The sequence below is a fragment of the Bos grunniens genome, chromosome 24 (assembly GCF_055505025.1).
Source record: "Bos grunniens cultivar Pamir isolate PY7600 chromosome 24, Bosgru_T2T1.0, whole genome shotgun sequence".
Taxonomy (NCBI): Eukaryota; Metazoa; Chordata; class Mammalia; order Artiodactyla; family Bovidae; genus Bos; species Bos grunniens.
In genome coordinates this window covers 32140153-32164049 of record NC_141188.1, presented here as the reverse complement: position 1 = coordinate 32164049, position 23897 = coordinate 32140153, and the positions used below count along the sequence as shown (strand labels likewise).

Sequence of the window (23897 nt, the reverse complement as noted above, 5' to 3'; positions counted from 1 at the left end):
CTTGCTAGTGGCGAATGCAGGCTTCTGCACCGCTTCTCCGCTGGGGGTTCCCTTAGGCACATAATCTGTGTGTTTTAATTATTTATTTATTTTTCCTCCCGGTTATGTTGCCCTCTGAGGTTCCAAGGCTCGCCACAGATTCGCCAGTGAGAGTGTTTCCTGGTGTTTGGAAACTTCTCTCTTTTTTAAGACTGCCTTCCTGGGATGGGTCTCCGTCCCTCCCTTTTGTCTCTCTTTTTATCTTTTATGTTTTTTTCCCTACCTCCTTTCGAAGACAATGGGCTGCCTTTCTGGGTGCCTGATGTCTTCTGCCAGCATTCAGAAGTTGTTTTGTGAAATTTACTCAGCGTTCAAATGTTCTTTCCATGAATTTGTGGGGGAGAAGGTGGTCTCTCCATCCTATTCCTCTGCCATCTTAGGACCACCCCCTAACTTGGCATTGTTAAAAGGTGATTTATTTTACATACATGATTATCTTTCTAGATATCTAAAGCTTATCCTGTGTGTGTCAGAGTTAAAAAAATATATTTTTATGGGCATCTTTCTTTGGTTAAACAGAAAATACAGAATGTAGTATAGTAATGTCTTCATGAATCAGGCTCATCCTGATAAAAAGGTTCATTGTATTCTGTGGTAATATCATCTTTGCCAGTCTTTCCCAACCCGCTGTGTTCTGTGCTCCCCTAATTTGATTCTAGGTGCTTAACCAGTCATTTTCTCTATTTCTGTATCAGTGATAGCTACTCCTTCCTTTTCTTGTTTGCTGTGGGTTGAGAAGATAGGTTAGCAGACTTTTGTTTATAATCACATTTTAAATAAGAATCTAAAGGGAAGGGGCATGGATAGTGGTAGAAGATTTAAGAGATACAAACTACCATGTATAAAGTAAGTAAGCTACATGGATATATTGTACAACACAGGGAAAACAGACAATATTTAAAAATAGTTATTAATGGAGTATAACATTTAAAAGTTAGGAATCAATATATTGTAAGCCTAAGACATATAATATTGTACCTCAACTATACTTCAATAACAATGAAAGATAATTATGTGATAAGATGTAGATGTTAGTGAATGTTACAGAATCATTGCATTATATAAATTCCCATTCATGTTAGGGAATCATATTGCATTATATAAATGTATCAAATCAACACATCACACACTTTAAACTTATGCAATGTTATATTTCTATTATATCACAATAAAAAAATTTAATTAGTGATTTTTTTTAAAAGACTGAAAGGATATCAGCAATGGAAATGACAGAAAAAAAAGAATATGTTTTCTGTGAGAATCAAAGAGTAAAATTCAAAGATTTTAATGCTGAAATACTGTGATATTTAGGAATCTTAAGTCAACTCTTTACCTGCTGAGCCATCAGGAAGCCTAGTAACAATTTACTAGTTAGGTTAATAGTAGAAAATATGCATAAAGTTCATAAGATTATAAAGCAAGTTATAACAAAGAAGTTTGTTGTGGTAAAGTGTTTGGATGTTTGCTATAATACTGATTGATTTTAAATTGCTAATATTGATGACTCTCTATCATCTCCCCCTTCCCCAAGAATTCTAGTTCACAGTTAATCAAGAAAGTGGCAGTGGCACCTGTTAAACAATTGGCACAAGTAGGAACTACTGTGGTAACCTCTGTTCCGAAGCCTTCCCCAGTGCAAGTAAGTTGTGACTTGTGGTCATGTGCACCCTGGTTATATTTTCATATTTTGTTATTATTTGTTGTTAGCTATTCCTGAAGAGAACAATCCACTGATATATAAGGACACTTACTAAACTGGAAACTGTTGGAAGTATGGGAAACACAAGATGAACATGGTATATATTCTTGGAATATCATGTTTATTTGAATGTATTAAATTAATACAAGGTGTGTCTAATGTTTATGTGTCCCAGGGTCTATAAGCAGGTGCTGGGACAGAATTTTGGTGTCTGGGATGTTTATAAAGGATTGATAGCTGTGGAAGGGAAGGAGAACAGGAGTTTGAACTAAATGCAGGCTCAATAATGCCTTGGCCACCCTGATGGGGAACTCTGGAGCAAGTGTGGCCTGTCAAGAGTTGTCTCACCGAGTGCCACCTTGGTTGGGTGAACCACAACTCCCCCTCTGTGATCATTCACTGGATGTGGACTCTCCAGGGAGAGTTGTGTTCATGGCAAGGTAATGCTCTGTAGCTGTGAGAGATTCTGAAGGAATTGACAACTATCATCTTCGTAAATAGCATCCTCTTGGAGAAGGCAATGGCACCCCACTCCAGGACTCTTGCCTGGAAAATCCCATGGACGGAGGAGCCTGGTGGGCTGCAGTCCATGGGGTCGCTAAGAGTCGGACACGACTGAGCAACTTCACTTTCACTTTTCACTTTCCTGCATTGGAGAAGGAAATGGCAACCCACTCCAGTGTTCTTGCCTGGAGAATCCCAGGGACGTGGGAGCCTGGTGGGCTGCCGTCTATGGGGTCACACAGAGTCGGACATGACTGAAGCGACTTAGCAGCAGCAGCAGCAACAGCTAGGATGACACACATCTTTCTTTGTGATGGTATATCGCAGTCTCCTCCTTTGAAGCACTGGGACCTATGTCCTCATACATGTTGGAAACCAACTCTCCTTGGATTCTAATAGGTTTCTTCCTTGGGGAAGCAGAGAAGAGGAAGTTAATAAGGTGTACGAAAGTCCCCACCGCTGCAGCTGACATCATTATGTCCGTCCACCATCCATTCTGGATTCCTCCCATTCTTAACTACAAATTCTGTTGGGTCTTAACTGGTAGTGTGATCAGACTTTTATCCCTGAGGGATCTGAGGTCCAAATTGCAGTCTTTTTTTTTAATAGAAGTTTATTTATTTCTTTATGGTTGTATTGGGTCTTCATTGCTGTGTGTGGGCTTTTCTCTAGTTGCAGAGAATGGAGGCTAACTCTCTAGTTGTGGTGCACAGGCTTCTCATTGTGGTGACTTCTCTTGTTGTGGAACACAGGCTCTAGGGTGTGTAGACTTCAATAATTGTGGCACGTGGGCTCAGTAGGTGGGATCCCTGGGCTCTAGAGCACAAGCTCAACAGTTGTGGTGCACGGGCTTAGTTCCACAGCATGTGGGATCTTCTTGGATCTGGGATCAAACCCATGTCTCCTGCAATGGCAGGTGGATTCTTTACCACTGAGCACCAGGGAAGCCCTACCACAGTCTTTTTAGGCAAGAGTTGTGGCACTTGTCCATTTATCGCCATAATTGGACAAGGAAATAACCAAGAGCCAGTAAGTGAATCACCCGTTCACTGCATAAACTCCTTGACCTTCACTGTATAAAAGGAACCCTCCCTAAGCCAGATGTCAGGTCTGTTACCCCTGTCATGGTAATGATTCTCTTTCCTGCTGATTGGTAGATAATACGACCTTGAAGTCCCCATGAGGCAGCCATAGTGTCTACTTCCTTGGGACTCCTGTTATGTTCTTTGGTGAAAGCGTGCGCACTGTGGGCAGGAACGGAAAGCACAGAGGCCCCCAGTGGGTTTTTGGGAGTAATAGTAAGTAGATCCATTCATCCTTCTACTCTGATTTTTTGGTTTTTCTTGTTTTTGTCCATATAAAATTTTTTGATTCAGTGAGTACACCTAAGTCTTAGAAGATGGAGGATGGAATTCTGTCTTCAAAGAGTATTGTCTTTGAGTTCTCACTGCACCTGGTTTCTGCAGGCTGTTCTAAACTAAGCAGGCAGCTTCTGGGTCCTGCCAGATATGACACAGTCAGTGGATCCCATGGTCATGGGACCACTGTTGTCCTTCCTTTGCTGTATAGAAGGGACATCTTTCTGGAACATGTTATGTGAAATCCCATGCTTAAACTTGGTGTTTAAGGTTTCAAAATTGTTTAACGATATTACTTCCTCTAACAGAGATGATGAGCAGTGAATCTGATTTTAAACATAGTTTTTCTTTTCCCTAATAATGGCTACCATTTATTGAGCACTTAATATGTTGACCACTTTAAGTGTTTTACATCCCTCACCTCACTTCATTTCGTCCTGTGACTACTCTATGAGGAAGTATTATCTCCATTTTATGTGTGTGAAAATAGGTTTAGAGAAGTTAGGAAATTTGCATGATTTCTGCTAATATGTAGCAGAGGGCCATTTGACTCAAGGTCTCTGTCTGACTCTGGAAACTGTTCTTTATTACCTCTGTGCTGATTGTCCCAAACTCTAGGTTCCCCCTAAACTTGGGTTATTCTAAGGAGATCATTGGGCCAAAGAGCATGAATTTAGGCCTATTGATGTCTGCTCTGTATTGTAAGAAGTAATTATGTTTCTTAAAAGGGGATTTTGTTTTGATGATCAGTCAGATGTGGACACCAAATACCACCACAGGGAGGTATGTGAAAGTGAAAGAGGTCTTAGAAGAGGGGGCATGGCACACCATTCAGGGGGGCATTTGGGAGGAGACCTGGGGCAGGCTTATCCAAACAGGTGGTATCCCGAGAGAGAATGAGGACCTGGGGGGCAAGTGGCTTTGTTGAGAGTTCGTATGGATTGAATTTCACTGGTGTGTTTGAATGGCACTAGGTCAGTCAGGAGGGCAGAAAGAGAACTTGTAGGAGGGACCAGCCTTATCACACGGGGTCACCTGGGCAAGGTGTTCATAGCCTGTTTGTGGGATGTTGAGGCACCAGGAAAATACGAAGTTGAAGAATTTATAAGATTATTTTATGAAAGATTTTCTCTTTTGCAGTACTTTGAGTATATCATTTCTTTTACCTTTTGAAAAATATTCATCTATTTTTGGACATGCTGGGTGGGTCTTCGTTGCTGCATGGGCTTTTCGCTAGTTGCGGCAAGCAGGGGCTACTCTTCACTGCGGTGCGCGGGCTTCCCTTGTTGTGGAGCACCGGCCCTAGGAGCACAGGCTTTAGCAGTTTGGCACATGGGCTCAGCAGTTGTGGCATGTGGCCTTAGTTGCTCTACAGCAGGTGGATTCTTCCTGGACCAGGAGTCAAACCTGTGTCCCTTGCATTAGTAGGTGGATTCTTATCCACTGCGCCACCAGGGAAATCCTATCAGTTTTTTAAATTGTATCTATTTCTTAAAGACTTAGTACATGTAGTTGTTCCAAAATGATGTATATATGTGTTGTTTCATTCTTTTCTACCATTGCTCTTTCCATGTAGTGCGTGCATAACTTTTCTTAATTTAGACTGATGCATATTTTAAACTGGGTCACTCCTTAGTGGTAGGCTAAAGCAATAGAAATATCAGTGAATTAGTGAATAATATCTGTGTCCACTCCGAGAGGTCAGTCAGTTCAGTCATTCAGTCATGTCCGACTCTTTGCAACCCCATGTATCGCAGCATGCCAGGCCTCCCTGTCCATCACCAACTCCCAGAGTTTACCCAAACTCATGTCCATTGAGTCGGTGATGCCATCTCATCTGCTGTCGTCCCCTTCTCCTCCTGCCCTCAATCTTTCCCAGCATCAGGGTCTTTTCAAATGAGTCAGCTTTCTGCATCAGGTGGCCAAAGTATTGGAGTTTCAGCTTCAACATCAGTCCTTCCAATGAACACCCAGGACTTATCTCCTTTAGGATGGACTGGTTGGATCTCCTTGCAGTCAAAGGGACTCTCAAGAGTCTTCTCCAACACCATAATTCAAAAGCATCAATTCTTCGGTGCTCAGCTTTCTCTATAGTCCAACTCTCACATCCATACATGACTACTGGAAAAACCATAGCCTTGACTAGGTGGACCTTTGATAACAAAGTAATGTTTCTGCTTTTTAATATGCTGTCTAGATTGGTCATAACTTTCCTTCCAAGGAGTAAGCGTCTTTTAATTTCATGGCTGCAATCACCATCTGCAGTGATTTTGGAGCCCCCCAAAATAGTCAGCCACTGTTTCCCGTTTCCCCATCTATTTGCCATGAAGTGATGAGACCGGATGCCATGTTCTTAGTTTTCTGAATGTTGAGCTTTAAACCAACTTTTGTCACTCTCTTTCACTTTCATCAAGAGGCTCTTTAGTTCCTCTTCACTTTCTGCCATAATGGTGGTGTCATCTGCATATCTGAGGCTATTGATATTTCTCCCGGCAATCTTCATTCCAGCTTGTGCTTCTTCCAGCCCAGTGATTCTCATAATATACTCTGCATATAAGTTAAATAAGCAGGGTGACAATATAAAGCTTTGACATACTCCTTTCCCAATTTGGAACCAGTCTGTTGTTCCATGTCCAGTTCTAACTGTTGCTTCCTGACCTGCAAACAGGTTTCCCAAGAGGCAGGTCATGTGGTCTGGTATTCCTATCTCTTTCAGAATTTTCCACAAGTTTATTATGATCCCAATTTTAGGTATTTTTTTAAGAAATGAGAGTCTAGAACCTGGATGACTCTCTGTAGTCTGTTAAATTTGCATACAGTTCATTTCACTGACTATGTGTAACTGATTTTTCACAATTTATTTCACATATACCCAAGCTTTTTTCTCTCCTGTCCCCTAAACATGCCTATCAGTGCCAGTGTGGTCTTGAAAAGCATGGCAATAGCATTGCCTGGTCTGTTGCTGCTGCTGCTAAGTCGCCTCAGTCGTGTCCGACTCTCTGCGACCCCGTTGACAGCAGCCCACCAGGCTTCCCCGTCCCTGGGATTCTCCAGGCAAGAATACTGGAGTGGGTTGCCATTTCCTTCTTCAATGCGTGAACGTGAAGTGGCCCAGTCGTGTCCAACTCTTAGCGACCCCATGGACTGCAGCCTACCAGGCTGCTCGGTCCATGGGATTTTCCAGGCAAGAGTACTGGAGTGGGGCGCCATTGCCTTCTCCCGCCTGGTCTAGCATATGCAAAGTTAATGATTAACACAGTTCATCCATTATAGCAGTGTGATTACACGTAGTGTAAGGCTGGGATCGTGTGACTCCATGCCTCTTAAGAGGTGCAAGTATCAGGTGAGGTACAGGTAGTAGCTATATTAGAAAGAGTTACAAAAGACAGATTTTGTGCTGGGACAGGATAAAATATTGACAAGGAAAGTAGAAACGCTATAAATGCTTCTACTCACAAAAAATAGGACTCTTCCTGAGATTTGCCTTATTTTGCTTCATAAGGAAAAGGGACAGTAGTCCCCCCGAGGAACTTCTCTCATCAGTCCTAAAGCTGAAGTTCAACATCACTTTCTTAAATATAGTAGTACAGAGAATTAATGGCAGAGTACAAAACATTCACTGAAGAAGGAGTATGTATTTACTGTCTGTAAACCTAAAAAAGTTTATTAGAAAATCTACAAAAGGATTCAGAGGAAACTGCATAGTACTTTATCTCAATATGGTTGTCTCAAATAATACCCAATTTGTGATTCCTTGTATTTAACTTTTTATCCTGCAGGTGGTGCTGTAATTACTCCTCTTCCTTTAATAGAGGCTAGAAGAAACACCTGAGATTCTTTTCCATGTGAAAATAACACAATCACATAATATTTGTTATTACAAATTTCAAAAATATTACTTCTCTATTAAGTCTACATAAAAGCAGCTTATCTGAATATAAGATGATCAGTAGATCTCACAGCTTTGTACTTACTAAAAAGCAGAATATTGTAGAATAGGAAAGTCTGTATTTTCATATAAAAACTTACTATTTCAGATCCTTTTTGGAGACATATTAATATGTTTAAGGACTGTGCGCTTGGCACTGTTTTTTAAAAACAATCCCAAGATAGTAGGTACCGTTGCCATCCTTGTTTTCTTACGGACAGGAATCAAGAAGGTTAGCAAGATTAAGTAACTTACCTGAAGTGGATGCTTGGGTGTCAGTGAAAAATAGGTAGTAATGAAACCCAGAAATGAAACCTACAAATAGGTGAGAATGAAACCCAGAGGTACTAGAGTCCAGACCTGGTAAATGATTTTACATTGCCTTAGACTAGTAGAGCATAATACAAAAGCAAGGAAGTCAAGATCCATCTGTAGTCTGAAGTGTGAACATGATACATAGCATAGTAACATGATACATAGCATAGCATAGTGATGCATATCTCAGTGTCTACTGCTTTCAATTTCAGTCTGTGGCTGTGCCAACTAACGTGGTCACAGTTACTCCTGTAAAGCCCGTGAATACTGTAACAACCCTGAAGCCTTCAAGTTTGGGAACAGCATCTGCCCCCTCAAATGAGCTCAATCTCAAAACAGAGAACTCAGCCTCTGCTCAGGCTAACCTTTCTCCGGTAAGGTCTCACTTGCACCATACATAAATCAAGCGTTCTACACGTTTTCTTGAATCCTGTTTTCTAGCCAACATTTGTGACTGTTTGTATTTCTGTATTTAGACGATGCTAGAAAATGTGAAGAAATGTAAGAACTTCCTCGCAATGTTAATAAAACTAGCGTGTAGTGGATCCCAGTCCCCGGAGATGGGGCAGAATGTGAAGAAGTTGGTAGAGCAACTTTTGGTAAGTTCGGACAGTAAAAGCTCTGTAAGAGTCTACACAACTGGTTTTAAGTGGGGAATAAATAAATATTTTTAAATGAAGTTTATCTTAAATGGATATTTGGATAAACTTTACTTTTGCTTCTTGAAAGCTCTGTAATGATATAAACCTTAGAGTCGTAAATCTTGTCTATCCGGTCATTGCCCTGTATCGATGGGGTTTGGTTTTAGGAGCCACTGTAGATACCAAAATCCCCGGATGCTCAAGTCCCATAGTTGACCCTCCCTGTCTGTGGGCTCCGTATCTGCGGATTCGACCAATCACGGGTTGTAAATCTTGTAGTACCCCATCCTTAACTGGTTGAATCTGGATGCGATTCTGCGCACACGGAACACGGGGATCCAGAGGGCAGTGTGTGTATTACTTAGTCTTGCTTCTCTTAGCCTAAAGACAGCTTTGGAGAGAAGGTTGACTTTTTTGTTTTTTTGGTCAGATAAACTTATGTGGGGAATATTTGGCCTCATGGAAAGAGGTAGTTGAGAAAGTACTTTGAGAGCGTTTCTCCAGATCATTATAGGTATTCTTTATAGTCCACTGGTTTATTTTGTACCTTGAATGGATCTTTCAACCATGTATGATTTTTGAAACAGCTCACATTTGGTCATCTGGAAAATAACTGGTTCAGTGGGTTGTATAGATCTTCCAAATGTTGACAAATCTGTTTTTTTAAATATCAAAAAATCATACTTGTAATCTAATAATCACATCAGAAGATTTTTTCAGTACAGAGAAGCTATCAAACTCAGGATTATGGTTACACATTTTCCAAAATTCTAATTTTGGCTTGAGAGCTCTGATTTTTATCATTAGCAGCCAAAACTGACAGTTGTTTCCTTACAATGACAGGTTTGGTTCATTTGTTTTTTTCCTTTTGAGATAATGTCTCTCAAAATACCCCAGTGTGAATAACCACAGCTGGTTTGATATTCTTTCCGGTAAACGAAAAAAAAAAAAAAAACCAACAAAACACAGCTAATTCAGCTAGCAGCTCATTGGAAAAGTGCTTTTCCTTGAGTATCTTACTTTGGCCTGCTCTGTGTGTGGTTCCCATTAGGTTACACACAGTATTTTAAAAAGATGGCTACTAAAGTGTTGGGATTTGGTAAAATTAAATTTTACTGTTTGGTCGAAGACATTTTCAAGTGGAACTGGTTCTGTTTTTTGTTTTTTTTTTTTACCACACCTGCTTTGCAATGTAGAATATGACAGATATTTAAAACTGCCAGCAGTTTTATTCAGTGTTGCTTTTGTACCATTGGTGCAAATCTCAGCACAGTGAAAAAGGCCCAAAAATGATTAGTTATTAATGTGAGAATAATTTAGACCTCATAGACCCCTGCAATGTTTAGAATCCAAAGTGGCATGGAAGAGTTCCTAAGCCCTTTGAAACAATGGCATGTATATTATTGTGGCCTTGTAATAGCATTCTAGAAATATAGTCTAGTCACAGTTAAAGTAATTTAAAAATTGGAAAGGTAAACCAAAGCAAAATCCCAAGCCCCACACCAGGTGACTGTTCAGTTTTCTGCCCTAAGTAATGTAGGACTCCTGTGTTTTTACTTCTTAGTTTGTTCTTAACAAACTGTGGTCTTAATACTGTCGCCTTGCCATTTAGCCAGCTCTCATCTCACTTTCACTTTGCTTACTGAGATCTTAAAAAATAATAATAATTGCTTCATTGTATTCTATATGAAAAAAGCATCTGTTTATTCACTTTGTAGGGGACAAAAAAAACCCACCTGTATTTAATGATAGACTTTGACTTTATCGCTTTTAGAAGCTTGCTATATCCCCAGTCATGAATTACACACTTTTCCTCTTGTAAAATATTTGTAAACCTAAAAGTATTTTTCTTTTTCCTATTCTTCAGGATGCAAAAATTGAAGCAGAAGAGTTTACTAGACAACTGTATGTTGAACTCAAGTCTTCACCTCAGCCTCACCTAGTTCCTTTCCTTAAGGTAAAGTTATGTGTTACTTTGAAGAAATTGTTTGGATTTGATTACTTTAAAGTAATTTAAAATCTGAATATTTCAATATGACAGCAACTTAATATGAAGATAGTAACAGTAGGAGAAACCTTTAGGGCTGTTGTAATCTGTAAAGCACATTTATAATCCATATTCTTTGGATTGGAACATGCTGAGAAAACAAAAGTAACATCTTCATGAATATAACTTAATGATTATATTATTTAATGCTTGTATCCTGAAAGATTCTTAACTTAAAAAAAGTAGGGTCTCTTCTTTGTCCTATTATTTCTTAGTGTCAGAAATAGTCAACCTCATGGTGCCAAATTTAGTGGGAAAACTGTTATATTTTGGGTTAGGGAAAGCTATTATCTTTAAAAATTAATTTATAATGTTAGACATTCTCTTAAGATTTATTGAATTAAATAGATTTTGATGGAGAACAATATCTTTGATATCTTTGTTATCTTTGATAACAAGAGCTTTGATTGGCAGGTTGAAAAATTATGTTCCTTTTGTATATTTAGTGTCTGGAAAAGAGTTGACTTGAAAGTTATAAAGTTATTAAAGACCTGAGATTATAGTAAACCAAGAGTCCTCCCATACATTTTGAAATAACAGAATGAAGAGTTGCCTTTAGAAAAATTTGGCATGGTTGTCTAGGGGAGAGGAGTGAGACCTCATGGAGATGAAAGAAGAGTGGGAAAGGGGTGGGGCACCGCTGTTTCCGAAGGCTATTAAGATAGTGGAAATTGTCACCAGGAGGCTGACCATGTTAATTAGGAGGGTGCCAGATAGGTGATCTGAACTGAGAGTGTTTTAGCCAGAGCAGTCTTGGTCTGGGAAGGGAAGATTAAAGAGTTAGCACAGTGCTGAACGTCAGATGATGCTGAACATCAGATAACATTTCCAGGTAGCCCTCATGATTGGGAAGTCGGCAGCAGTTCTTCCTTAGGTGCTTTCAGTGCAAAAGGTCTGTGAGCTCTAGGTACTCTGTGACACTGACACTGTGTAACATGAGTCTATGTTTCATACTCTGGAGACACTGTAGGGGAGAAGATGGGGGATAAGTAAGTACCTACTATGTGTTCTGTGCTTTGCTAGCTACTTCTGTTTTTTTTTTAATTTGCATTGTTTGGATTTAATTTTCCATTTTGGAGGTGAGAAAATTGTTCAAGTTAACTTTTTATTAAACACACAGGCCTAGAATTTAGCCTGACTCTGTAGCCTATGAAACACTACTCTGAAGTTATCAAATATTACCATTAAGTATTTGCATTTTGTATAGTTTTCTAAGGACTGTAACAGAGCCATTTTTTTTTCTTGAGAATATTTTTTTCATATCCTTGAGCACTCTGGTGGTTGGATGGTGCACTGGGATGAGGGATTTGGCATTTAAGCTTAACTCTGGCCAGATAATCAAGAGATAATTTAGCATACACATTGTATTTATTTAACATACATATTTTTATTGCTATCTCTTTAAGTCATATTACTTTAACATGTCTTTCCAATTGTGTTTTTCCCAGGTCTCCTCCATCTTTGATTTCTTACTTAAATTTAACTAATCACATCACTTCCTATGTTCATGTATTTTCAAAGCAGCTTATTTTCTCCCGTTTTTACAGTTTGAGAAAATAACGTTGAGAGACTTTCTTTCCTTTGATACTATTTATAGATATATAATTGAAAATCTTCAGTTTAAAATTTTTTCAATCTTTTTAAATAAAAAAAGTAAAAGAAGTAACTAAAAGGAAAAGAAGGAAAGAGGGGCCATAGTTCTCATTTGCTTCTTAAGTAAAGTTCTCATTTGCTTCTTAAGTAAAGGTGGTCTGACTGAATTTAAGTACCAAAACATGGAAATCTTCCATAAGAGCTCAAGAATTCACCAAAAGATAGTCTACTTGCCTTCTCCTTTTTTATCTTTTTTTCTAACTTAAAAACAAAAGCAAATAAAAATCCCAGGGATGAAAAGGGAGAACCTTCTACTTTTTAGTTTAAGCTGTTTTTATTTTTTTCAGCAAGATACAAAGAGACCCAAACTTTAAATCCAGTCAGAAAATACTCTAGCTCAATTAAGAAAATTGTCCTTGTTTCTGTTATTTTATTTTCATGTAAAGACTGTTTCTGTTCAAAGTCTGAAAGTTATTTAACAAAAACGTTTTTTTAAGATTCTGCTGTCCTGTAAACAAACTTGTAGATACTGAAGTTATGAGTGATCTATTAATGGGGTTTAGATAAATACAAATAAGTAAGATAAAGTGTTTTAATATTTGATACCAAATTGATACTATGGTCTATAAGCTTAATACTGAGACATAATACTTATGAATTGAAAAATGAAGCACTTTGGAGCTTTATTTATATCCTGGATATTGACAGAAGGTAAATGATTGATATTAGATTTCCTCAGCTGAAACATTGATATACTTTTTATGTTGTCAAGATATGACACGCAAAGTAGTTCTATTTTACTAGAGCTCACTTACTCGGTTATCAGTGCTGGTTTTTTTCCTTTCTTGTTTCTAGAAAAGTGTGATTGCCTTACGACAATTGATGCCCAATGCCCAGAGCTTTATTCAGCAGTGTGTTCAGCAGACTTCTAGCGAGGTGGTCACTACTACCTGTCCCACGACATCAACGCCTTCTCCCGTGGTAACAACGGCAGCTTCTTCCATCCAGGCTGAGAAGCCTGCTGTTGTTGGTTCAGAAGCAGGGGTGCCTGGAGTTGTGTCCGTACAAACTCTGAAACCACTTGCTGGTCCAGAGGGAGCAAAAACTGGAGTCGTGACTCTTCACTCTGTGGGTCCGGCTGCTGTGCCTGGAGGGACAACAGCTGGAACTGTCGTGCTGCAGACTCCAAAACCTCTGGTGACATCCCTGCAGAACACGGTGACAGCAGTCTCTCTGCAGCCTGAAAAGCCGGTTGTCTCCGGGACAGCAGTGACGCTGGCACTCCCCTCGGTACCTTTTGGAAAAACCTCAGCAGCAGCTGTTTGCATTCCGTCCGTGAAACCCATTCTTACTTCCTCTGGGACCACGTCCAACAAGCCCGTCCTTGGCCCTCCACTCCAAATTAAACTCGCGCAGCCGGGCCCCGTGCTTGCGCAGCCAGCCGGTATCCCACAGGCAGTTAAAGTCAAACAACTAGTGAGTATCTTTTCATTTCTTCCTCAGTTTCTTCTTTAGAAAAAGTCCGACATTCAGAAAACTGGCAAGACTAGTAAAATCAACCCCTGTGTACCCTTGACCATTGTTGATCAGTTGGTAACGTTGGAACATGTTGGCTTTGTCTCTTTCCCCTCTATTCACAGGTGCAAATACACACATAGTTTTTTTCCTGAACCATTTAAGAGTTGTTTGCAGAAATTGTGACTTTGCACCATTAAATACCATGTATCTCTTAAGGAAAAGGGTTTCTTTTTCTTTGCAGTAACTGCAACGTACTACCATGCATGGGAAGTTATTACAGGCACAGTATTTCCTTTGTTGTCCCAACAAGTTCCTGGCTAGTTTGCTTCCTGAAGTTGTTTCTAGTAAAGAATTGCGTATTACCCTTATTTGTCATTTTTTTTTTCAGACTCCCTTAATTTAGAACGGTTCTTAGCCTTTTGTGGTTGTTCATTGTGTTGTAATAATTTTAAGTGCTAGTTGTTTTTCAGAATATCCTTTTGTGTAATCTTTTCCTCAAGATTAGATTCAGATTAGATATTTTTGGTAGGCTTGTTATTAATACATAGGTGATGTTATGGTAACATTTCTTTTAAAAATTGCTAAGGAGAGAAGGTGACAATGAGGGGAGTAGATGAGTAAGAAGTGATGTTTTCTCTGGAACTCTGTAAGTTGGGAAGTTCTTGGGTAAAAGAACTTGGGTGAAATCTGAGCTGTTTATCTATTCGTGTTTAGATAAACCTTACTCAAAACCAGTTTTATCAGAAGACTGAAAGTACTGTTAAGCTGTGGGAGACAGTACATGGTGAATTAATTGAAAATTATGTTTTTTAAAACAAGTTCTCACCTACCTTGTCCTGTAACAGAACTGTTTTTTTTTTTTTTGATCGCACCTGTTCTTTATAAACCTCCATGTTAACGGCTATGTTTTGAGTCTCTTTGTTTTAGTGTTCTCTGCTTTTTTGGAGTAGTAAAATCTAAGTAAACTTCTCAGCCTTGTTTATGTGATCAGGACAAAACATTAGTATCTGTGGGTGATGGTCTTTGAGGCAGAGGGCAAACTTTGGGTGTAGAATGAAGGTGTAGAATGAAAGAGGAAAGATCAGTTTGGACAGTAGTCAGACTCTTTTTTTTTTTTTCATCCCTTCCTACTCTGGCTCTGATTTTCAAGTGGAAAAATGTACCTGCCTCATTATGTTTCTCTTGGGTGTTTGAATTTAATATAAGAGATAAAATCTTCTTTAGAAGCAGTGATTCTTAAACATCTATCTGAACAGCCAGGTTTGGGAGGTGCTGGAACCGTAAATGCCCCAGTGGAAGGTTGCTTTTGGTAACACTGAAGAGAATGGAGACCCTAAATGCCCCAGTGGAAGGTCACTTTTGGTAACACTGGAGAGAATGGAGATCTCTCTCTGTGTCATAGCTGATTCTTGAATTAGTGCTCATCTTTATTGAAAATCTGTAGCATATCCACCCCTAAGTGATATAACACTCCATAGCTACATAGAGTTTTAAAAACATATCTTGTATGCAGTATGGATTTTGAAATAATTTTGATGAAGGTAAGACAGGGAGAAAACTAAGAATCCCAGAATTTTAAGGGAACAATCTGCTGGCACTCAACAAGCAATAGATCTCAAAGTAGAATCCATTGTCTTTCCTATTGGATTATGGTGCTCATGGCAAGAACTTATAGGTTTCTAGAATGTCTTGAAACAGAAAACTGTCAGGTAATAATATCTTGTGGCCTGCAAGGTGACTCAGTGGTAAAGAATCCACCTGCCATGCTGGAGGCACAGGTTTGATCCCCGGGTCAGGAAGATCTCCTCCTGGAGAAGGAAATGACAGCTCACTCCTGTATTCTTGCCTAGGAAATCCCATGGACAGAGGAGCCTGGCAGCCTACAGTCCATAGGGTGACAAAGAGTTGGACATGACTTAGCAACTAAGCAACAATAATATCTTGACAGCATTTACACTCTATAAGCTTGACTTGTTATACATTAGAAACTATTTCAATCAAGAAAAATGTAACAAAATCCATTGGTAAATTTTAGGGATTTTTAAACTTCTACTTTCATTCTTAAAAGAATGGCAGTGATTTAGTTTTCTTATGAATTCTGCTTTCTTGTTTGGCCTTTGTTTCAATTTTAGTCAACAAATTTAATGTCAGTATTCCTACCTTCCTGTTTAAAACAGCAAAAACCAGAGCAGCTAGACTCTGAAGATGCATTGTAATCTGTTTTACAGCAGATTTTTACCTGGGGCACAAAACAGCATAAGCTGTTCTATATGGTAATGCCACAGAGAGGATTGAACTTGAATGCTCTTTCAAATCAACTAATTTAGAAAATTAGTATTACTTAGGTTTGAAATAGTATTACTCAGGTAGTTTAAGAATATCATCAGTGAATTCCTTACAAACCATAGTCCAGTTTAATCCTGGGTTGAAGTGAGGAGGAAAACACTCAAGGTGCTAGAAACAAGACGGTAATCAATGTAGCTTATAAGAAACATGGTGAATAATTATTTACAATGTGAGAATGCCACGCTGGATCAAATCTGTGGTCCTAAAACTCAGGATGCAGTCTCCAGTAATGGTCTGAACAATGCATATGTGACTGTTGTTCAGTGTCAGGTGTAAAAGTTTGTGTGGTTTGTTTCCTTTAATAATCATGAATTTAAAAATTCCCATTAGTACTTTATCCTTTTCTAGCTTGTACAGATTTTCCTGAAGAATTCTATAGGTTTTCTTCCTCCTTGATAAGATGTTTTAAATGTCACACTTTTAAGTTGTAAGAAGCTTCCTAACCTACCATTGCAGGGTTTAGTTTTATCATAGATATTTCCCTTATTTCAGATGTATATTTCCCCAGGTGACTGTATTACTTGCATTTCTTTCTTACAGAATTGTAGACATTTGATAAGTGGCCAAGTACATTCAACAAATCATTGTCCAACTACTATTGTTTTGTGGGTATAAGAGAAAAACAACTAATTAGTACATTATTAAGGTGGTAATTCGGAGAAGGCAATGGCACGCCACTCCAGTACTCTTGCCTGGAGAATCTCATGGACAGAGGAGCCTGGTAGGCTGCAGTCCATGGGGTCGCTAAGAGTCTGACACGACTGAGCGACTTCAGTTTCACGCATTGGAGAAGGAAATGGCAACCCACTCCAGTGTTCTTGCCTGGAGAATCCCAGGGACAGGGGAGCCTGGTGGGCTGCTGTTTATGGGGTCACACAGGGTCAGACATGACTGAAGCGACTTAGCAGCAGCAGCAGCAGCAATGTGGTAATTTTCAGTTTTATTATACTGAAGTGAAACTGATCTAAAATAAATTAATCTAGAATATTAGGAAAGATTTGTTGTTGTTGAATAGTATTTTTGTCTTATAGTAACTAATTATTTTGAAGGAGAACCATAATGTGTAGGAAACAGAACAAGGATTATTGTTTTATTGAGTCAAGTAGTTCATTCTCAGTTTCTTATTGGACTGACCTAGATCTAGACTTGAGTTATCAGTTTGTGGGTTTTTTTTTTTTCTCCCCTTTTTTGCATGTTGTTAAAAGAATGAGACAGAGAAGGCAATGGCACCCCACTCCAGTACTCTTGCCTGGCAAATCCCATGGAGGGAGAAGCCTGGTAGGCTGCAGTCCATGGGGTCGAGAAGAGTCGGACACAACTGAGCGACTTCACTTTCACTTTTCACTTTCATGCATTGGAGAAGGAAATGGCAACCCACTCCAGTGTTCTTGCCTGGAGAATCCCAGGGACGGGGGAGCCTGGTGGGCTGCCATCTATGGGGTCCCACAGAGTTGGATATGACTGAAGCGACTTAGCAGCAGCAAAAGAGTGAGAGGAGAGGTAGAATTCAGTTGTTGATTGTAATCCCACTAAGATAGGAATAATGAAAGTTTGGGTGAAGAGACTGAGTCCAAGTAAGGCCTACTGCCATCTATTTGCCATATATAATTAGGAATTGCATAGAAAAATCTTCATGGGCTATAATTTAGTCAGAGTTTACATAACAATAGTCTTAACATAGGTTGATTAATGCCAGCTCATTTAAATTTACTTGAAGAATATATATTTTTTTAGGTTTTATTTTGATACAGGGACATCAGAATTCACAGAAAATAAACTATTGAAACTATATTTATAGGGTATATGTTGTCTTATTTTTTCTTTATTCAAGAAAATGTTTTATTATGAAAATTTCCAAACATAGCAAAGTTGAGGTTTATTGTGAACACTGTATACCAACCACCTAGATTCTACTGTTTACAGTTGCTCTACTTGATTTATCCATTCATCAATTATCTTAATTTTTGATACATTTCAAAGGCGTCTTCCTAAAATATTTTAATATTAATGTGCATATCATTAACTGCCAATCAATATTTCTTTACTCTTTTCTTGTTTTTAGCTAAAATGTATATACTGTGATATGCACAAATTTAAATCTATCATTGGATAAATTCTGACAATGCTTAAGAGAAAGTGAAAGTGTTAGTCTAATGGCTTAGTTCATGTCCGACTCTTTGAGAGTCCATGAATTGTAGCCCTCCAGGCTCCTCTGTCCATGGAATTCTCCAGACAAGAATACTGGGGTTGGTTGCCATTCCCTTCTCCAGGGGATCTGCCTAACCCAGGGATCATACCCACGTCTCCCACATTGCGGGCAGATTCTTGACCCTAGGAGCCACAAGGGAAGACCCTTGACGATGCTTACCTCTGTAACTCAAATCTGCTTTTCAGGATACAGAGTGTTACCATCACCTTGAAGATTCCTTCTCTGCCTTCCCAGTCTTTCTCTACCTGCATACCCCCAGAACCACTGACTCTTCTAATAATAGCTCTTTGTTTGGCTTGCCAAGTAGGAGCAGATCTATCATCCTTGGACCAATTTCCATCTCTCTTAATATCAGTCTCTGTTATATGCCTTATATTAGAGTCTAAAACTGTACTTTCTTTGAAAGAACACTGTTTAATTGTTTTATATTTTCTCACTCGTATTTTATTTTGTTCAGCAAGTGTGCAGGAATATGCTGCGCATATGCTCCCAGGTGTTACAGTCATTAGTACAAGGAACGATGGGGATCCAGGATTGTTAAATCAGTCAGCGCATTTGCCTCCTGCCATATACATGAACTTGCACTGGATTGGGCCTAGATTGGGCCATGCACAGCCCTGGTCTTGGAGCCCATGTGAAGGCTCACCTCCCCACTTATTCTGTGCCACGGTCACATGCTGATGCTGGGTTCCTTTGGCTTTCCTACCCCATGCCTCCTGGCTGGTCCCCTAGAGGCCTGGAACCTCCATTCACCTTAGGGGCCAGCCTCTATGCTGTAATTATCATTATATATATATATAGAGAGAGAGAGAGAGAGAGAGAGAAAGTATCAAAAGTAGTTTGAAGACTAACTCAAATTTCTAATAACATTGTATTACTACCTTTCTTTGTCTGCAATGCAAGAGACCCGGGTTCGATCTCTGGGTTGGGACAATCCCCTGGAGAAGGAAATGGCAGCCCACTCCAGTATTCTTGCCTGGAAAATCCCATGGACGGCAGAGCCTGGTAGGCTACTGACAGTGGGGTTGCAAAGAGTCAGACACGACTGAGCAACTTCACTTCACTTTCATAATCAAAACATGAAAAGAATACCAAATAAAAGATAGTAGGGAAGGGAATAAACAATAGGGAGATAAGTCAGAGTTGTTAGGAGTATTTGTTTTGAGTTTTCATCTGAATGCATGAGTCTCTGAATGTATATTACTTTGTAGAATTTAAATCTGATTCCTAGAACTTGAGGATATAGAAGTATGATCTCAACTGAAATACATCTTTATTTTCAAGGGTTTTTCTTTCTTTCAAGAGTCAGTTCTCATAGAATCATGGCAATTGAATTATTCCAACTTGTATTTCTCCTCTAGGGGCATTAGTTCCTATATGATTATTTACTGGGACATTTTGGATTTCTTGTAAGTTACTCTTGTTTAGTAATATGCACTAGATTTAATTTTATTTGTAAAAGAATGTAGAATAAATTATGGGCTTCTCTGGTGACTCAGACGGTAAAGAATCCGCCTTCTATGCAGGAGACCTGGGTTCAATCCCCATGTTGGGAAGATCCCCTGGAGGAGGGCGTGGCAACCCACTCCAGTATTCTTGCCTGGAGAATCCCCACAGATAGAAGAGCCTGATGGGCTGCAGTCCATGGGGTTGCAAGAGTCGGACACAACTGAGCAGTTAAGCCCAGCGTATAGAATAAAGTAAATACCTCCAGAATTGTTATGAAACTAGATCATTTATATTAGCCATATATGAGTTTGAGGACTTAAAAATAGTTCACTATCAATAGCTGGCTCAAATATATAGTGACTGTGTTTTTCTTTGAAGTGAAAGAACTGTGTTTTTTCCTTCTTTGAAGCTAAAAATAAGGCTCTGTTATTATTTTAATTTCTCTTCTTTTATCCCCAACCCTCACCCTGTGCATTTCTTGATTATCTTGGAGAATGCCTTTAGCATTGCTGTCTTTCAGATACTTTTAAAAAACAACTGATTGAAAGTCATTATCTTTTAGAGGTATATTTTGAAATATTTATGGGTTAAAAGATATACCTGAGATTTGCTTTAAAATAATTGAGAGTGGGAGAAGTGGGTAGGGATAGAGATGAAATAAAATTGGTCAAGAATTAATCATTGCTGAAGCTATAATAATGGTAACAATGGTATAGGTGTTTTCATTTTTGTTGTTGTTGTTGTTCCCTCTGCTTTTGTATATCTTTGAAATTTTACATGGTAAGTTAAAAGGATGAAAATAAGATCTATTTGGAGATTTAAATTGAGCTGTGTATAAGTTTGAATTCCACTCTGAAAATTACAGTGTGAGATGGTCATGGTTTTCAGTTTTGAGCTAAATAAATTTACCGCATACAAATTTAAACTTTAGGCTTTCTTCTGATGCTAAGGTAAAGGTATGTATGGTTAAGTGAGGACAGTCATTTGTTCTCTTGTTACAGTTGAAAGTTTGTTCTTTTCTAAAGCAGGTCTAGTTGGAGGACTGTATTCATAGTTCTCATTGTTTCAGGTAGTCCAGCAGCCTTCAGGAGGCCTTGCAAAACAAGTGACCACTCTTACCCATTCCCCAGCACTGACCATCCAGAAACCTGGACAGAAGAAGGTGACAGTGAGCACTGCAATACCTACCAGTCAGTTTTCTCAAGGTAGATAATAACTAATCTCTGCCTCGTCATGTTGGGTTTGGAACATGACAGGTTTCTTTGCTTTTTTTTTTTCACCATTCAGAGAAGAGAGATTTCTTTTAAGTTGAGACCTATGGAAAATAGCTTTATTGTATTCTTTGTACATAGCCACTTTTTAGGGATGTATGTTGTTTTAGATTAAATCAACACCATTCATGGTATTTTGTAACTAGATAAAACAATCTACTAGTAAATACAGTACTTTTTTTAACTTATAAATTTTGCTATTGCCTTATTTCTTTTATTAAAATGTACGTTTTTCTCTACATTTGGAAGTCAGTCTTACAAATTATAAGTCTTTATGTATTTTTAAAATCTACCAATATAAAAGATATAGTATTAACATGTTTCTTTTCTTCATAGTAACAGCTTTTCTTCATAGTATTTTTGTAATGCTGGTAATTCTCTACACAATTTGGGGAACATATAAAAAGAAATGGAGAGGTCTTGATTTTGTGATTTCTTTTGCAGGGAATAAATTAATTGTAATGTTTGAATTTAAATCTAGAAAGCTTTGAAATTTTCTTTGGTTATTCTATATGCACTGAAAATAGCTATTGTCCTGAATTTTTTCCTAATGTGGTATGATTGCTTTTTTTTCATTTTACTTTTTCTTTCTTCTTTTGTTTTTATAGCTTCCATTCTAAAGCAAGTTACCCTTCCAGGAAATAAAATTCTGTCACTTCAATCATCTGTTCAGAAAAACAAAATAAAAGAGAATGGAACAATATCCTTCAGGTAAAGAAATTAAATGATCAAAATTTTGCCTGATTTAAGAAATTAATATTCTTTTTAAAAACATAAAAGAGATGACAAAATAATACTTATGTAAAATAAATTTAATGATGCCTTTTGAAAAAGCTAACAGTGCTTTTGAATATAATTTATAAGTAGTGAAGTGCATAGATCTTAAGTGTAGAGCTCAAGGAATTCTGACAAACGTATACCTGTGTAATCTTAATTCAGACCAAGATGCTAAACATATCCATCATCTTTATGCTCCTTTCAAATCAGTTACTTCCAACTCTTGCCTCTGGCAGCCACTATTCTTATGTCCATCACCAAAGATCATTTTTGTCCATTCTTGAACCTTACATAAATGGAAAATTACATTATCTACTCTTTTGCATTTGATTTTTTCACTCAACATGTGTTTGAGATTCATCTACATCATTTTGATTATTAGAAGATTGCTCTTTTGTTCTGGTGAACAGTACTCATTACCTGAATGTAAATTTGGTTATTTGTTTTCCTGTTGATGGACATTGAGTTGTTCCCAGTTTTTAAATGATTCTATAAAGTTGCTGTAAACATTTCCATACAGATTTTTATATGAACATAGGTTTCATTTCTCTGTAGTTAACATCTAAGAGTAGTATTGTGGGGTCACTAGGTAAGTATGTGTTTTACTATTTAAGAAACTATCAAATTGTTTATCAGAGGGACTGTACCATTTTTCATTTCCACCAGCAATGAGGAGAGTTCCACTCCAATTTTAGTACTTGTTATTGCCAATTCTTTTGACTTTTACCATTCTAAGTATACAGTGGTTATTGTCACTGTCATTTTAATTTATATTTTCCTAAAGACTTAAGATGTTGAACATCTGTTCTTGTGCTTATTTGCTATCCTTAACACTACCTCCTTTGGTGAAGTGATCTTTTGCCCATTTTTCTTTGGAGTTGTTTGTTTTTCTGTGATTGTGTTTTTAGAGTTCTTTATATATATTCAAGATCCAAGTCATTCTCTTACCAGTATCCTTCACAGAGCAAAAGTTTTAATTTTCCTGAAGCCCAGTTCATTAATTTTTTCTCTTGCAGATTATGCTTCTCATGTTTTATATAAGAAATGCTTGTATAACCAAAGGTTATAGAAATTTTCTCCTGTTCTTTGTTCTCAAAGTTTTACAGTTTTATGTTTGTCCTTCTTGGATCGATACTTTAAAAATTCACCAGTTGCTTACTTAAAAATATGTGTGTGGATATTCTGTTTTCTTCTTTATATGCTCCCATTTTTAGTTGCATTATTTGTCACAGTATGTAAGTATCTGTACATTAATCCCCCTTCCTCATCCCCACCAATACTTTAGTTGTAGTTCTACTTTTATATTAAAATGCTCACCTTCAGTCTGTTCTCTGGAGTTTTCTCAGTCATCTCTTGTTTGGATGAAATTAGTTGAATGTGGTCCATGCTTTGATCTACCAGGATACCTCTTTAGTATTTTTTGACTTGGGATGTACTTAGTCTTCCTGCCAGTGGTATATTTCATCCTTTATTCTGCGACTAGTTCTCTGGTCTCTCTCCTGCAATTTTTATTCAGTCTGCTTTTGTCCAAAACCTTTTGAGATAGGGTGAGTGAGTTGAGGAATCAGTCGCCACTGGAAAAGAAAGTGTGCACTGGAAATTGTTGTTTTGCTTTTTCATTTATTCTTGTTTTGAAGTTTGGATATTCTTTGTCTTCACGTTGTGCTGAGGCTGTGGTGTTTGTTGTTCTGTATTGCTTGGGGGAAGTAAATGCTGAAAGATGGTGACCTAGACAGACGTCATTATCTTCCAATGCAGTGAGTTTTGACAAAAGACTAAATTCATGTACCAAGTACCTCAGTCAAGATACATAGAATATTTTCAACACCCTGAAAGCCTCCTTTGTGATACTTCCCAGACAGTCCCCTTATTATACCTTAGGCAACCACTGACTGGCTTCTTATCATTGTTGATTTTTCTTTCCTAGGGTTTTAAATAAGTAGAATAGTATAATGTGTATTCTTCGCTTGGTTTCCTTTGCTCAGCATAATGTGTCTGATACACACCCAGTGTTGTTGCGTGCATTAGTCATTTGTTGCCTTTCATTGCTGAGTAGCATTCCACTGTATGGTGCACTGTGGTTGTTTGCGCTGAATTGTTTATCTCTTTAGCCATTTGTGGGTATTCAAGTTGTTTCGTGTTTTTGACTATTGTGAGTAAAGCTGTTAGAAACATCTGTATCCAAGTCTTTGTATGGACATAA

At 38.2% G+C, this 23897-nt stretch overlaps 1 protein-coding gene across 3 annotated transcripts in view; it reads left to right on the top strand.

The window, feature by feature from the left end:
* The window catches only part of TAF4B (TATA-box binding protein associated factor 4b), a 108936-nt gene that overhangs the window by 21084 nt on the left and 63955 nt on the right, over positions 1-23897 (top strand). For all 3 annotated transcript variants that reach the window (XR_015153787.1, XM_086372902.1, XM_086372903.1), the window contains 7 exons: positions 1571-1678; positions 8056-8217; positions 8320-8442; positions 10352-10441; positions 12980-13600; positions 20716-20851; positions 21526-21628. Coding sequence is in view for 2 of the 3 variants with exons in the window: in XM_086372902.1 (XP_086229028.1) it covers positions 1571-1678; positions 8056-8217; positions 8320-8442; positions 10352-10441; positions 12980-13600; positions 20716-20851; positions 21526-21628 (1343 nt within the window). In the remaining variant the exon portion in view is untranslated. The remainder of the gene's footprint in view (positions 1-1570; positions 1679-8055; positions 8218-8319; positions 8443-10351; positions 10442-12979; positions 13601-20715; positions 20852-21525; positions 21629-23897) is intronic.